General features: G+C 37.5%; 1 protein-coding gene across 1 annotated transcript in view; it reads left to right on the top strand.

The window, feature by feature from the left end:
• LOC107581470 (rho guanine nucleotide exchange factor 10-like protein) overlaps positions 1-16,223 on the top strand; it is a 60,843-nt gene extending 44,620 nt beyond the window's left edge. The window contains exons 15-18 of the mRNA XM_016267048.1: positions 3,468-3,613; positions 6,291-6,463; positions 11,958-12,073; positions 16,092-16,223. Of these exons, the coding sequence (XP_016122534.1) occupies positions 3,468-3,613; positions 6,291-6,463; positions 11,958-12,073; positions 16,092-16,223 (567 nt within the window). The remainder of the gene's footprint in view (positions 1-3,467; positions 3,614-6,290; positions 6,464-11,957; positions 12,074-16,091) is intronic.
• The last annotated feature ends 1,168 nt before the right edge of the window (positions 16,224-17,391 follow it).

Here is a 17,391-nt window from a genome sequence, read left to right as displayed (position 1 = left end):
CCACGTGAAAGTGAAACCTGAGCGGTGAACTAATTTTCGGCAGCCGAAATTTCGGTGCATCTCTAATTATTGGCGACATCAGAAATGGATATTATATAATAGCTGCTTTTTTGAACATTTTAGCAATTTAAAAATATTAAAAAAAGATTTTTTACACGGCACCCCTGCTCTCGACAGACCCCGGTTGGGAAACACTGGTCTGAATAATGGCGCGAGCTGGGCTTGAGGAAGTGACGTCGCCTGCGTCTGCGCAGTGCGACCTGATGCAGCCCCTGAAGCGAGACACAGGAAACAGAAATACTGCAAAATAATAATAATAACGAGACGAAATAACGTTATAACATTTTTGTTTCGTCTCGTTTTGGTCAACGAAAATGAAGAGACATTTTAGCATAGTTTTTATTTTGTAAGCCACATTTCGTCTCGTTTTTATTCGTCAACGATATTGCATTGTACATTTAATTATCGTCATCGTCACATGACCAGCATGTATTCATTAAGCAGGTGCAATTTTCCGAATTAAAATCAGTGTTAGCATAGAGATGATGGTCATCGCTTTGGTTATGTTATGGATTGGTTTACTGTCTTTATATCATAATAATGCACTGCAGTCAGACGTTTGTCTTGTGTTCTTGCTCTTCTTTTGGGTCACTATTGCCCCCTTCAAAATGTCAACTTTCCTCCTACTGTTCAGTTCCTTCTCCATCCAAATGCAGCCACAGGACCTCTGCTCTTCCACTTCTTTACAAACCACCGAAAAGCACCAAATATCTGATTTAGATGAGCTAAATATGTATAGAACATGTGTAATTGATACCCTTTTAAAGATGTGCCCCTCCAAGACAAGTCATGACATGATGATACATTAACAAGTCATGAATTAATGTTACTTAAGTAATTAATGATGAGTTAGTAATAATGTGCCCCCGAAGTAAAGTCATGACATAATGATACATTAACAAGTTATGAATTAATGCTACTTAATAAGTAATTAATGATGAGTTAATAATAATGTGCCCCCCGAAGTAAAGTCATGACATAATGATACATTAACAAGTTATGAATTAATGCTACTTAATAAGTAATTAATGAGTTAGTAATAATGTGCCCCCCCCCCCAAGTAAAGTCATGACATGATACATGAACAAGTCATGAATTAATGCTACTTAATAATTAATGATGAGTTAGTAATAATGTGCCCCCCGAAGTAAAGTCATGACATAATGATACATTAACAAGTCAAGAATTAATGCTACTTAATAAGTAATTAATGATGAGTTAGTAATTTAAGTTTACAATTGTAACATACAATGTCATAACATTTTGATCTGAACAAAATAAGTACATCTGCTTAATATCAATGAAAAATAAAGTGCTTGCAGGATTTCTAAAGAAAACTATTTTAAAACAATAAAATAAATACATATGTTAAACATTCCCAGAACCTTTCCACTTGGATCCCACAGGTTTTTCAGTTTGTATTTATGTTCCGCGTGGAATCGCCGAGACCGCGATGCGAGCACCGCCCCAACTGCACAAAACGCCCCACCACGAGAAAGCTGCAGCCGCGCCCCGTGCGAGGCTCTTCACACGGGACGCGGCAAGCGGCGGAACCGAGGAGGCGCCCGCGCCACGGTCCCGCGGTGGACGTTAAAAGCCATATGACGCCACACTTCAGCTTTGTATGCCGAAACGGGAACTGGAACAATTCTTTCATCCTCCATTACTAGCAGCGAACTATATTAACGCTAACATTAGTGGTGTGCCCTAATGCTAGTACTTCCTGTCACCGTCTAAGTTCAGAGATGAAGACTGCCATCTAGCGGTCGGGATATAAACTCAAAACGAAACAACTGCCATGAATCTTGTATGTTTTTTTTTTAATAGATATTCAGTTTTTGAGAATAATTACAGTATTGCCAACCAAAATATCGCGATACTCACGTGTATCAATATTTTCTTACACCCCCTAGAATTAATGTTACTTTATAAATAATGAATGATGAGTTAGTAATAATGTGCCCCCCCCCCCTTTGTGTCATTTTCATACATCTTGCTTCTAGAGCATGTTTGATTTAGTTTACCCCAAAGTGTTAATTAATACATTAACTAACATGCAGGAACTACCATGTAATTAAGGTAGTGTTATTCATGCAGTAGTTCATATGACTCATGTCGTAGTTAAGTTAGTTCTTCATTAGTTCTTGATTAATACATATCAACTCATCATTAGTTCATAGTCAAGTAATTATTAATTCAGGTATTAGTACATGATAATTCATGTACTGTTATTGTAAAGTGTTACCCACAATACAAATGATATGTCTTTTCATGCATTATGGATAAATATAGAATGACTATATAGTGCATAAAGTAACTGTGCTGTGTGCATGCCAGGCCTGACACAGTTTGGAGTGGGTCTGTCTGTTGAGAGATGGTGGTGTTCAGGAAACCTGTTTGGAAACAATCAGCCTTTTTGCAGTTCTGCTTGGTGACGTTAGTGGTGCAAAAATTATAATTCACCCAAAAAATACAATCCTGTCGTTATTTACACAACCTCATCGCCAAATCTGTATGGCTTACTTCTGTGCAACACAAAAGAAGATATTTTGTTGTTTGTAACTAAAACCATTGACTTTCATTGTATTGACAAAAAAACACTGAGGCATTCCTCAAAATATCTTCTTTTGTGTGAGCACAGTAGAAAAATGATGAATAAATGATGAAAGAATTTAAATTTTTGGGTGAATTATCTCTTTAAGCCTTTAAAAAAGAAAATGTGACTAAAATATTAGGGCTGTCAGATGGTCACAAAAAACAGATTTTATGATTTTTTTTTTTCTTTTTCTTTTCGAAAAACAAAGTCCAGCATAACATAATTTTGGGTCACATTGACCTAGAAACACATTTAGAGTTGTATTCACTAAATAAAAGACTCTCACAATATAAATATGATTATTCTCTGAACCTTTGCTAAAATATTATAATAATTTAAATGTTTCCTCTGTAATTTTTAGTGCAGTAAACTCAAAATGTTTCTCACTGATATCAAATTGTTGGAGCAGATGGAGCATTGAAAGTACAGGTTTATGGTATATGAAACCCTAATGAAAGGACCATTTACATAAAAAAAACAGTTATTTACTTTATGGCTCTAATATAATTACAACTTTTAGAAATACTCAATTTTTGTAGTGCACATCCAAATTTATATAGTTTGTAGATTAGAGTCTGTACTTCTCAGTCCTATTTGTGATGAGTATCTTTAAGATTGGGTTGTATTTCCACAACCTTTTCTGCTACAAATGTACTGCTGTGTTTCCAATCTTCTGCACTGCCTCCCTGTGAACCTTCAAGTGTCTTCTGTGCCACGCTGTGGCCTCTAAGTAAGTGTGTAGTCATGTAATTGGTCGCCTCTATTTTGTAAGACTTGCGTGTAATCAGTGTCTCCCCTGTCTTTTCTTCAGCTGCTGAACTCCGAGCAGAGTTCTTTGATCCTTTGCGAGACGCTGATTGAGATGGTGTACGGCGAAAGAGGACAGGTCCTCAAGTCTAAGGAGCGAAAAGTCTTTCTATTCGGTGACATGCTCATCTGTGCCAACATCAACATCAAGTACGTGTCCCGGACAAGGTCGATTGACTTTCTTTTTGTCCCTCCGTCCCGCCTCTAAGGCCACGCTGACGGATTGAAACTCATCAGCCGATTTAAATACAGACTCCTGAGTCTCCTGAAGCATTATTGTGACGTTCCCCAATATGCCGCAGTCAATGTGAGGGGGTTAGCTGCTAATGGCTAAGGCACAGGACAGAATTGGGCAGAGTCAAATGGGCCTTCATTATCTGGGAACAAATAGCAGGGTGTTTAGCTACAACGACACAAATTATCCCCATAGATCACAGGCATAAAGGCGCTCCTCTGTTCCACTCAAATAGATTATCTATGACAGCACCATTGATCACATCTCAGCAGTGCAAAAGGTAAACAGCTAAGTGAAAAAGCTCACGCTGATGATGAATCTCAAAGCTTTTGAGCTAGTCCTTCTACTGCAGCCTGGTATGTCTCTGTTCTACTAAAGCGTGACTTGACATGCCCATTTAGAAGATCTTAAAGAGGTGATCGCAATGTTGATCCTACATTACAAGAATAAAAGAATAATAAGAAACCCTCCAACTAGCTGGAGGTCCAGCCCTTCACAATGTGCTTACAGCTGATCTGTAAAAAATCAGAACAGAATTGGAGAAATTTAGCATTGCATTACTTGCTCACCAATGGATGAGCAGTAAATGGGTGCTGTCAAAATGACTTCAAACACCTTATAAAAACATCACAATAATCTACAAGTAATCCACATAACTCCATCAATTATTGTCTTGTGAAGTGAAAAGCGTGTTTGTAATAAATCCATCATTAAGATTTTTTAACTTCAAATTATTGCTTCAAATCCTCTGTCCATAATGTTGCTTTTTCTGGTTTTTAGCAAATTTTTGGGTGAACTATTCCTTTAACAGCAAGTCTTGTCTGATACCCAAAATCAGTTAACAAAACTTAAAGGGAATGAAAAATTTAAATTCTGTCATTAATTACTCACCCTCATGGGCAACATTAGTGGGGGGCAAGGGGGGCAACTCATATCATTAGTCATGGAATCCCCGATGTCAGCCCTGCTGCAATTGGAGCGGTTAGCCAAGCCCAGGCCCGGTACTAGACAGCGCTAAATACCCTCAAACGAAAGCACAAGCAATTTAAGATCTGGCAAACTATCCAATGTGTTTTTGCAGCATTGAGCAATGTTGAGCAATCACAGACATATCTGTTGATTTCTTCAACGCAATGGCCAATCAGAAACATTTGAGTTTTCAAAAATCCCTCACCTCTGAAAGCGGCGGAGTTTTGCACGCTCGTGAATCATCTCATAAGCGCAGATGTGATGTAAATAAGAGATTCATTGTGTAGTTTAGAGAGCTTCATTGATTATAATGGAACGTTGTGACATCGCAATGAACTAAGATGTGTGATGTGTCTAGTGATAATATTGAGAGCGCGCTTTGCGTGCTTTCTAAGCTATAATCCATTCAGAATTTGTATGAAACTTCAGTTTTTCGGACACATACATGCTGCAACGTTTTGGGGTATGACATCCGCATATTTATTCTGGATTCATTCTCGAAATAACAGTGATTGACACAGTGATTTACATTTACATTTATTTATTTAGCAGGCGCTTTTATCCAAAGCGACTTACAATTGGGGAATACATCAAGCGATTCATCATAAAGAGGCAAATAGACACAGGAAGTGCTCGTCATCTGGTGATAACCAAAGCGATGGACGGGACAAAAATGCTTCAGTGATTTATTCTGGAACCGATGCTTGTCTGCGATGCTTGGTAGGGCCCTCTGACTCGAGTCAAATGTAGCCCATGCTCACCCTCATGTTGTTCCAAACCCGTAAGACTTTCGTTCATCTTCGGCACACAAATTAAGATATTTTTGATGAAATTCGAGAGCTTTCTGACCCCACCTAGACAGCAATGCAACTACCATGTTCAAGGCCCAGAAAGCTAGTAAGGACATTGTTAAAATAGTCCATGTAACATCAGTGGGTCGACTGTAATTTTATGGGGAAGGGAAGGGCAGAAAGCAAGAGATGAATTGATGAATATAAAAACTAAGCAGGGTTTATTAAATAATATTTGCATATGCTTAAAGCTCAGACTTCATCCCTACTTCATTTGGACTGTGTTTAGACACAACTTCATCCTGTACTTTGTCTGACCAGTACAAATCCAACAAATTTTATTATACCAAAAGCATGGGAAAATTACTGCTTCGTAACAACAACATTAAAAACCTTGAAATTGAGAGTTCCAAGTTCTCTTGTGAAGATAAATATACCTTGAAACCACACAATCATGAAATTTAAACAACAAGAGCAATAAAAACAGTAAAATAATAAAAAATAAGAAATTAATAAAAACAATTAAGAAAATGGAACAGCTGATGTATATTCACTTTCTTGAAGCAACACACACAGATTGCTGTTGAGCAATCTTCATAAGATTCTTCATAGATACTTCATAAGTAAAATGAGGATTATTAGAAAGTGTTTCAGTCTGTTTAATTCAGTGCATTGTTTGCCTTTTTTAAATTATTTGTGAATTTTACTGGCAGCTTATGAGTCAGAATTGTTTCAAATTAAATCCCTTTTCCTCTTTTGTGATCTGTCATGTTCCTTGTTTTTATAATTATGCGCAAGCATTTTTACATGTTGATCCTCTTATCACCATCAGGGGCCCCCCTGACATCAGCAGTCTGGTTCCAGTAGGTCCCAAGTACACCCTGAAGTGGAGCGCCCCCTTGCAGCAGGTCCAAGTAGTTGAAGTGGGTCAAGAGGGCTCCCAGACCAAGGACACTCTCTATCAGCTCAGAGGCATCAAGCGCTCAGGCGGCTCTTCGGGATCGGGTAATGGCAACTTTTTTGCCACCGCTACTTTCTAAACAATCAGATAATGCACATCCTTGATGTGAGTCTCCAAGACATTTTGAATTAATTGACCGTTTCTTGTGAGCAATGCACCTTTTTATGGCCTCTGCAGATGAGTGTATCTCAGGCAGGGTAGATAAGAACAACAGAGGCGCACTCTAAGCAATCTTATTTCACTGTCTGATAGACCACAAACATATTCAGCGTGCTGTCATCAGTTTTGGCGCAGTATTTCCACCTCCACTCCCAATCAGAGAAAGCAAGTTCAGGAGATTGGAATCAGGGCTGAACACTCTTACAAAACATTATTGTGTTTTGAGTTAGAAGACGAGGAAGAGGAAAAGAGCAATTGTGGGGCACTAAGATAAATATGCTGACAGAGCTCCAGGTACAAAGTGTTGTCAGGATGTACAGGTTCTGACTGTTTAAGCCTTTTGCTTTCCGAGCTGAAATATTAATGTTGTCGTCTATGGAACACCCATGTTGGATTGTGCACACAGGGGAGCCAGGAAATTAGATGACAGAAGATGTTTAATGCTGGGGCCTAGCAGACAGCTCGCGGGCAGGAGTTGTAGAAGACCTATTATGCCCCCATACCTTATTTCTCTCTGAAATCATTATAAAACAGTGTTCTGTCCAATTTATCTACCTTTGTTCTTTTCCTGCTGTTTTATAACTCAGCAGTAGCCTCCCTAAAACTTCCTATTTCTCATTTCCATATCCCTCAATTCAGTTTAAAGTACTGGCATGATTGTTTGACATTAAATATTGCCAAATAATCAATACAAGAAATAAAAAATTGTGACAGGATAAAATATATAGTAAATATTTAAGATTTTTTTTTGTTTTATTTTATTAATATAAAGGCTGTATTTTTCTATACACTGCCATTCAAAAGTTAGCAGCCAGTAAGATTTAAAAAAAAAAGAAGATTAACACTTTTCTTCAGCAAAGATGCATTAAACTGTCAAGATAACTGTAAAGACATTTATAATGTTACAAAAAAGTGCTGTTCTTTTGAGCTTTTTATTCATCAAATAACCCTCTATTCATCAAAGAATTTCCATTTAACAAAACAATCATTTTCCACAAAAAGTTTAGGCAGCACAACTGTTTTCAACATTGATAATAATAAGAAATGTTTCTTGAGCAGCAAATCAGCATATTAGAATGATTTTTGAAGGATTATGTGATAATAGTAACGGCTACTGAAAATTCAGCCTTGCCATCACAGGAATAAATTCAGACTTGGCGTCCATTGGAATGGACATTACATATTTCGGTGTCTAAACCAATAAAAAATCTCTGATTTCATTGTTTGAATAATGCTTATTACTGATTGGTTCCTGATTATCCAATCACAATGGAGAAATTACTTTTAACTTGATCTGAGACCGCTTCAGACATCAGACAAGACAAGCATGGCTCTGAAGATGCAAGGCCTCTACCTGAAGTGCAGTATGATATGGTTGACCACATGCCAAATTATGATGAGAAGACAGAGACCAGATGCAAGAGGCCATACTGCACAGGGAAAACACATGTATTCTGTGACAAATGCAACATCCACCTTTGCTTTGTGCCACACAGAAACTGCTTCAAGGCTGCTCATCGCAAATGAGAGAATATATGGGAATATCCAGCAGATGTATTTTTGTTATTTTCCATTTGTTAGTAATTGTGTGATCTCTTATTAGCTTACAATGTTAAAAGCTAGCAATGCGTTTGGAAGTTCCATGATAACTGAATGAAAAACTGATTTATTGGGGTTACATTGCCCACGATCATCCAACCCATTCAATCCGCAAACCTCCTATGTTAAAAACATGGCCTTTTTAAATCTAAGATTTCATTGCATTTTACGTTGTTTTAGTCGTGGCGTCCATTGTAATGGACATGAAAAAATACCAATAAAAACATGAGTTATCAAAAATGTTTTTTCCCCCTTTATTTCTATGCTGGAAGGGAGTAAAAATCAACTGGGGAATTTTTTTTTTGCTCCGCAGGAAAAAATCAGGTCTGAAGGGGTTAAAATATATTAAAATAGAAACCAGCTATTTTAAATTATTGATACTGTTTCACAATATTACTGTTTTATTGTATTTTTGATCAAATAAATGCAGCTTTGGTGAGACTTTCAGAAACATTCAAAAATTGTAATGATCCCACACTTTTGAAAAGTAGTGTATCTTTACAGTATTTTATTTTAAAACAAATAATAATAACAGTATAAAATAAAATGTGGAATATGTTTTTGTTTTCTACATACATCTCTCTTATATATCTAAAATGGTCACAGTGAAGGATAAGTTCTCACCAGTCTCATAGTGTGCCACAGAATTTTTCTTCTTTTCAAAGCCTTTTTCTGTGGCTAGACTGGTCACGGAGTCTGTACTTGGTGAGGATCCGTTTTGGTGTCTCTTACTATGTAGAGATAAACGGCAGACTGTCGCTTTCTTCTCTTACTCTGTTCAGGAAGCTCTTTGCACTGTTAGCACACACTTCTGGTTATGTAACAAGAAGTTGCCACTTTAATCACTATTTTCCAGACACCTTTGACGTAGTCTGGTTCACTGTGTCTGAATGTGTCCATCTTCAGCTATTTATAGTAGCACATAGACATACAAGCCTGTTTTGCCTGGTCCGTGCCACATCTCTCCTCCCTTGTGATGTCACTCCATGGGGCTCCTCGTCCAAACCAGATCCCATGCTCCCCCAGCGTACCTTAAAATGGACTAATTTTTCATCTCCTGCAGGCCCTAGTGTCCTAATTTATTGATGGAATAGACCAACATTCTAGGAAAAGGCAGACCCTCTGCTGCTGCCACTGTAAAGCAGCACAAAACAACGGCATGCTTCAAATCATAATTACAATAAATTAACTATAAAATATGTTAATAATAGGCATGCTAATAAGGAACTAGTTAATAGTGAGACTTGGTCCCTATACTAAAGTGTTACCTTTGTATTATTATTAGATTGTTGTAAGAAACTATATTATAATGTATCTAATATAATGTTAATACATATATAATATATATTTTAGACTATTATTATATTATATTATTCTAGGCTGTTATTATTATTTTTATTAATAATAATAATTAATCATTATTATTAGAAGAACAAGAAAATATTTTTTTATGTATTATTTATTTATATTGTTTTAAGATAAATTATGATAATAATAATCATTTGTTATTATTGTTGTTTTTATAAAAAATAATTATGATATTCTAAATATTGTTTTTATATAATTTTTTACTTGCTGTATTTTTTATATGAATTGTGCATATTTTGATTGATAAAATATCTACATTTAATAGCTACATTTATATTTATATATTTACTTTGTAGTTTTAATTTGGCATCACACTATGGTCTCTGGACGTTATCACAGTATTGTTTGCTCAGCGGTCATGCACATCATTTTTAGATTTGTTTAAACATGTGCCAGACAGATCCTTGCTAAAATTATACACGTAAAAGCTCTCGGTTAAACTCAGTGTATTGATGTCGGTTAAAGAGCACAGATTTGAATGAGAAATCCAAATTTGAGCTGCCCTTCTGGCAACAGCTTTGTTGACTTTAGGCTTTGGACTTCCGTATTGTGCCTGCATAGGCCTCCGCTGGCGGCCGCCCAGCGTGTGTGTCAGTTTACATATGACAATGTGTTTGAGAGAGATAGAGTAGTGGAAATGGCAGATTACCATGCCATAGTGTGAAAAAACAGATCCCGGCACACCAACTGGATTAGTCTGGATTACAAGTCAGCACATTCACCTGAGGCCAAGGTGGGCCACAAGCCCACAAACCTGTAGGCCCGCCCAAGGCCTTGCCACAGCAACCAGAAGAGCACGTCGACTCTGCCAGCTTGCGCTGTAGGGGCTCACTGTGCCTTTTTTTTATTCAAATGTGCCTGCTATTGATCAAGCTGTGCCAGTGACAGATGTCTCCGTGGCTGTGTGAGTTGAAGACCCTATTAAATTTCTAAAGGTTAGAGAGAGACAGACAAAACAACGAGAGAAAGATATAGAGGTGTAGAGAGAAGTGGATGGAAGCCTAGACAGAGAGTGAAAGTCACAAAGACAGGTATAGAGAACCGAGAGAGAGGGAAATGGTGTGTCAGAGACAGAGAGAGATCTCTGACAGACCTTCCAGCACTACTTCGAGAATTAGGTTGAGCTGGGAGCCAACAAATGCTCGCGCTGCCCCAATTCTGCACACAGGTCACCTGATTATGTGGAGGTGCTGAAAGGCCAGACAGTCCTGCGGTCTGCGCATCCAGCTCCGGGATTTAATTACACTCCTCATTCCTGGGCTATTGGTCGGACGCGTAGAGCACATTCACCTCGGCTATTGATTCTGCAGGCAGAGACCGGAGACCGCAAAAAAGTGAATGGGGATTCAAATCGATGGTACATTTCACATCTAATGAGACACCTGCGTTCGTTTCATCACCCTTAAAGGGCTTCATATTTCTAAATGGCTTCATTTTATACTCTGCTTCTCTTCCCTATAGCATTAACCGGTGTGGCTACACAAACAATGGGAGATCGATCTGTCTTCGGTATCGATTCTCTTTGTTAGTGGCGCTACTGGAGAGTATTGACAAATTAAAGTTTTGTCATAGACCCCAAGTCTGTAAAAGTTAAGGCGTTTGATTTTGTTTCGATTTGCATTTGGGCAAATATTCAAGCAGAACTTAGAGCAGTGTTCCCCAACCTTTTTTCTGCCGTGGCACAGTTTTGATAAGTAAAAAATCCCACGGCACACTACTAAGCACTTAAAAAAAACAAATAGAAAGGGGGAAAGTTTTTTTCCCCCCAATAATTAAACAATGCGTTGTCAAAGTTGGTATTTTGGCTTTATATATGACTAGACTCTTGGACTTAACATTTTCTGAAAATCATGCTCAAATGGAGTTAACGAGGTTTTTGACGAGCGAATGACAGTCTGTCATTAGAACGGCCGCATCTGAGGCATTAAATTACGTTTTCATCAATTTACACTTACAGGTTATAAAGTGTAGCTATACAGGCGCACAGTTTTTCTTGTTGTTTAATACATTTGGCCAAAATTTCATGAGATAAAAGAAGAACCGCTATGCACAGTATATTTGAAACGTACAAAAGTATATTGGCTACAAGTAGACGGCAAATGTTCAGACTCTTCTCCACTCTTCAAACACACAGAAACATTAACATAGTCTTTACAGTCAGTGTTTCTTGAGTAAAAAAAAAATGCTGTACTTATTCAGACATCAGTTTACGGGACTTTATTTACCGAGCCGTCCTGACTCGATTACATATTCGAATGATTCAGCACCTTTATGGGAACCCATATCCACAGAAATACCATCTCAGCTTTCAAGAACCCTGGATTGCAGGTGCTTTTTGCACTCATGCTCTGATAAAGCATGGTGTGAAATTGAAGTACTGGATAAGTGAAGCTGGTTATTTTTGATTGACAGGAAGTATCTTTCTGGGTCCGCCCCGTCTGTATCAGGAACTGCAGGGGTTGCAGCATGACCTCTCAGTGGTAGAGCAGGTCACTCTGCTTGTGGGGACTTTACAGGGAACGTACCAGGTAAATACTCATTCATTACTACATGTACGGTGGGCCATGATGTCTTTGAACCCTTAAGTGGGAACTTGAATGGAACTGATGTTATACATTAAAAATCACCATTGGGCGGAGTTAGTTAAAATCAATTGTAAAAATGGCTCATAAACTGACCCATATCCACAGAAATACCATCTCAGCTTTCAAGAACCCTGGATTGCAGGTGCTTTTTGCACTCATGCTCTGATAAAGCATGGTGTGAAATTGAAGTACTGGATAAGTGAAGCTGGTTATTTTTGATTGACAGGAAGTATCTTTCTGGGTCCGCCCCGTCTGTATCAGGAACTGCAGGGGTTGCAGCATGACCTCTCAGTGGTAGAGCAGGTCACTCTGCTTGTGGGGACTTTACAGGGAACGTACCAGGTAAATACTCTTCATTACTACATGTACGGTGGGCCATGATGTCTTTGAACCCTTAAGTGGGAACTTGAATGGAACTGATGTTATACATTAAAAATCACCATTGGGCGGAGTTAGTTAAAATTAATTGTAAAAATGGCTCATAAACTGAAGTTTGTGATAAATAAATAAATTATACATTTCATATGTTTTAAATATATGTGACCCCGGACCACAAAACCAGTTATAAGGGTAAATTTTTTGAAATTGAGATTTACATATCATCTGAAAGCTGAATATATAAGCTTTCCATTGATGTATGGTTTGTTAGGATAGGACAATATTTGGTCGAGATACAACTATTAAACAAATCCGGAATCTGAGGGTGCAAAAAAAATCAAAATATTGAGAAAATCACCTTTAAAGTTGTCCAAATTAAGTCCTTAGCAATGTATATTATTAATCAAAATAAAGTTTTAAAGGGGTCATATGATGTTGCTAAAAAGAACATTATGTTGTGTATTTGGTGTGATGCAATGTGTTTATGCGATTTAAGGTAAAAAAAAACACATTATTTTCCACATATTGTACATTATTGTTGCTCCTCTATGCCCCGCCTTTCTGAAACGCGTCGGTTTTTACAAAGCTCATCTGTCTGAAAAGCGAGGTGTACGCTGGTTGGCCAGCGATCCAGTGTGTTGTGATTGGCTGAATACCTCAAGCGTGTGACGGAAATGTTACGCCCCTTAACAGACTGTGATGCCGTCTCCCGTAGCGCCGATACAAAACCATTAAAACCGATCCGGCGATCCACAGCGTGAAGTTGATGTATTTCCTCAGCGACCAGCACGGATCAGCTCTAGGCATGACAAAGCAGATATCGTCCTCTTTTGGAAGGCCAAACAAAGTAATTTCGCTTTCACAACGAAACACGTAGCGTCTTCACGACATGGCGGCAGCAACAACAATACTACAGCGAGAATAAAAGTTACGCCTTCTATCTTTGCGTTAACATTTGGGAGGTGTTATGCAAATCTTCCCACACAGTGATGTAGACATGTGGGGGCATGCTTAAACGAGGCGTTTTAGGAGGGCGTGAAGTCTTAACTGTTATGAAGAATATCTCTTTGGATTGGAGACTTTAGTCTTTGCAACTTTACAGATCTATGACAAAGCAGATATCGTCCTCTTTTGGAAGGCCAAACAAAGTAATTTCGCTTTCACAACGAAACACGTAGCGTCTTCACGACATGGCGGCAGCAACAACAATACTACAGCGAGAATAAAAGTTACGCCTTCTATCTTTGCGTTAACATTTGGGAGGTGTTATGCAAATCTTCCCACACAGTGATGTAGACATGTGGGGGCATGCTTAAACGAGGCGTTTTAGGAGGGCGTGAAGTCTTAACTGTTATGAAGAATATCTCTTTGGATTTGAGACTTTAGTCTTTGCAACTTTACAGATCTTCTTTATGCACCAAGAGCTTGTAACACTCCAAAGAGAAAGGACAATTTTTAATTGCGTCATATGACCCCTTTAATATATTTACAGTAGGAAATTTACAAAATATCTTCATGGAACGTGATCTTTACTTAATATTCTAATGATTTTTTGTCATAAAATAAAAATGGATACTTTTGACCCATACATTGTATTGTTGGCTAATATACCCATGCTACTTATGACTGGTTTTGTGTTCCAGGGTTACATATAATGTATATGTATAATGTATACTTGGGTCTGTGAATTTTTTTTTTTAAAGTTTTTGAAAGGAATTTAATTAACTTTTTTTATTTTAATATATCATGAAGTGTAATTCATTCCTGTGATGCAAAAATAAATTTTCAGCATTATTACTCCAGTGTCACATAATCCTTCAGAAATTATGTTAATATGCTGATTTATGATAATATTTATTATTATTGTATGTTGTGCTGCTTAATATTTTTGTGAAAACGATGATACATTTTTTCAGGACTCTTTGATGAATAGAAAATTCAAGGGAACAGCATTTATTTGAAACAGAAATATTTGTAGCATTATAAATGTCTTTACTGTCATCAATTTAATATGTCCTTGCTGAATAAAAGTTCCAGTTTCTTAAAAAAAAAAGAAGAAAAAACTGAACCTAACTGACCCAAAGCATTTGAATGGTATTGTAAGTTAATGTGTATATTCACTTACATATATTAATTTTAAAATAAGATCAGATGTGTTTTTGAATAAATAAACAGAATTTTCATTATGAAAATGCCCAAGTGTCCAAGAATGATGAAAAAAACAACATCCAGGAAAAGATCAAGGTAGAATACAATAAAAAGCAAAACAAAAGCAGTATTAGTCACATATGATACAGCTATCTAGGGATGGAAGCCTTTGGGGTAACAGAGTTTTCAACGTAATTAAATTGAGATCAAAGTTCGTCAGCATCATCAATTGATTATCATGGCATCCGCTTGATAGTTGGACGACAACATGGGGAAACCTTCATAATCTGATCCAGAGTTAATGTTTAGATGGGAGATAGCTCTGAACAGCATGTCTACATAGCACAAAGCTGCTCTCAAATCAGGACAGCTCCCCTTATGGCTTGACAGTCACTAAACCAGTACAAAAACAGCTAGATTGCTTCTTTTACATCTGAGTGTTAGTAACAGAGCTTTGTCTTGCATGGTTTCCTGACCATAACCATGCCATTGGCCTTTCTCCAAATTACTAATTCCTACCCACAATCTAATCAGAATATAAATGCGCAGCGAATAGAGAATGAATGAACTTCTGCAGACCTCATTGATTTTGGAGATGTATTTTATTTGGATTTGGCTTTTGGGCGGTATGAATAATTTTGTTTATGAGAAGGAAACCTTTATTATTTCATCAATACTTGGAGGCCAAAAACATAGTTAACATAACAACAAAAAACAATAAAGACTTCTACATTTAATGTGATATGATGCTGTGGTTTTCACCTGGTCAGCTGTGCTAAATGCATATAATCAAAATTGACTTGCCAAATGTGGCAGTAAAGACATTTATGATTGTACAAAAAAAGTATATTCCAAATACTGTAAATGCTGTTCATTTGAGCTATTTATTAATCAAAGATTCCTGAAAAAATGTATCATGGTTTCCACAAAAATATTAAGCAGCACAACAGTTAGAAACATTGATAATAAGAAAAAAAAATGTTTCTTCAGTTCCAAATCAGCATATTAGAATGATTTCTGAAGAATCATGTGCCACCGAAGACTGGAGTAATGGAGTAAAATTCTGCTTTGCCATTAATTACACTTTATAATAAATTGTAAAACAAGTATTTAAATTGTATTTAAATTGATATTTCACAATATTACAGTGTTCTGTATTCTTGGTTAAAAGTAGTTATTTTAGTTAAAATGCAGCTTTGGTGAGACTTTCAAAAACATTAGTGTAGTCATTAATACTGTAGTTAGGATAGCCCAAAAAAAAAAAAAAAAAAAAATATATATATTAGGCTTATGCACAGTTCATTGTTTTCACAGCATTTTTATACAATATTGGTACAGTGTTGGGTCACCATTTAATGTCCAGTGTGAAATCAAGGTCTTAAAGCACATCTGTGTTGGCTGGGATCACAATTGTCTTTGTTTTCTGTGTTTATAGAATCTGAACACCACTGTTGCACAGGACTGGTGTTTGGCACTGCAAAGGCTGATCCGCATCAAGGAGGACCAAATTCAGAGCGCCAACAAGTGCCGTTTACGATTGCAAGTCCCTGGCAGACCAGACAAGTAAGTAAACGGGGCAAAAGCTTCTTTGCATGTTGACAAAGTGAATAATTTTTTTTTTCAGCAGCCTCAACAAAATGCAAAAGAGCACATGCTGATGCATTCAGGTATTTGTTATAGCCAATTCAAAAGACACATTTTCCTCTTCTTGTTCGCCTGATAGATTGCATTTGCCTCAAGAAAGTAGTAAGTAGTAAGACATGTTGCTAAAAGGCTTTTGAGGTCTAAACAAGAAAAATCAATTTAGTCTCGATTACACCACAGCTGGATTTCAGACTGGCAGTTTTGCACATTCTCTGGAGCAGGTGATCCCAAGCGGTACTGAAACATAATGGCCGATGTTAATGTTCGTCTGCAACAACATTAAGATGATGAAGGAGCCCGGCGCCATGTTAATTTCCCCTAATGAAAGCGCATTACCCGGCTTTGTTTGCGGCGTGTGTTAAAAGCCTGCCCCATGTCACCTTTAACGAAGCCGAGCAGCAAATTACAAGCCTAATAGCATGACGGGAAATCATTAAGTGATAGTTCTTAGATTCGGGAGATCAAGGAATGCTGGAGGTAAAGTTACACAGCTCCTTTCAGTCTGGGAAGTGCTACATTATGGCTAGTCATAGAGCTTATTCAATTCATTTAACTTAGTCTGGGAGCTGCTGTTTCCCATTTGGAGCAGTAGTGTCATTTCTCTTTGATGCGTAGACAGGGGCTTTAATGTACTCTTATTATGTCACATTAAGAGTCAGTGACTGTAAATGTGTCAAGGCAGAGGCTGCACATTTTTCACAGTGCACTGCACCTGAATGTGCTTATCGTAATGATGCAGAGTGAGAGCGGAAACTTCACTCATAGAATCGGCCGTGGAAGGAAGAGAAATGAAGACAGATTAGTAGAGGATTCAACTAAGAAAAGAGCTGAAGAGATGGGGAGAACATGAGAGAAGAGAAGCAGAGAGAAAGGGAAGATAAACTGTAAAGCATAGAGCAGTTGACTTTCATTTAAAGGTCCCATATTGTCAAAACTGAAATTTCCTGGCTTTTTTCACGATAACTGAGGTCTAGAGGCTATTTAACTACCATATAAGTTTCAAAACAGTCAGTCCACAGTAAAATTCACACAGCCTGCATAAAGTAGCTGTGATTTTTCACGAACCGTTGTGACTTCCGTAAAAAGTTGAC

This window comes from Sinocyclocheilus grahami, unplaced genomic scaffold, assembly GCF_001515645.1.
Source record: "Sinocyclocheilus grahami isolate Dianchi unplaced genomic scaffold, SAMN03320097.WGS_v1.1 scaffold3.1, whole genome shotgun sequence".
Taxonomy (NCBI): Eukaryota; Metazoa; Chordata; class Actinopteri; order Cypriniformes; family Cyprinidae; genus Sinocyclocheilus; species Sinocyclocheilus grahami.
This window is presented reverse-complemented; position numbering and strand designations above follow the sequence as displayed.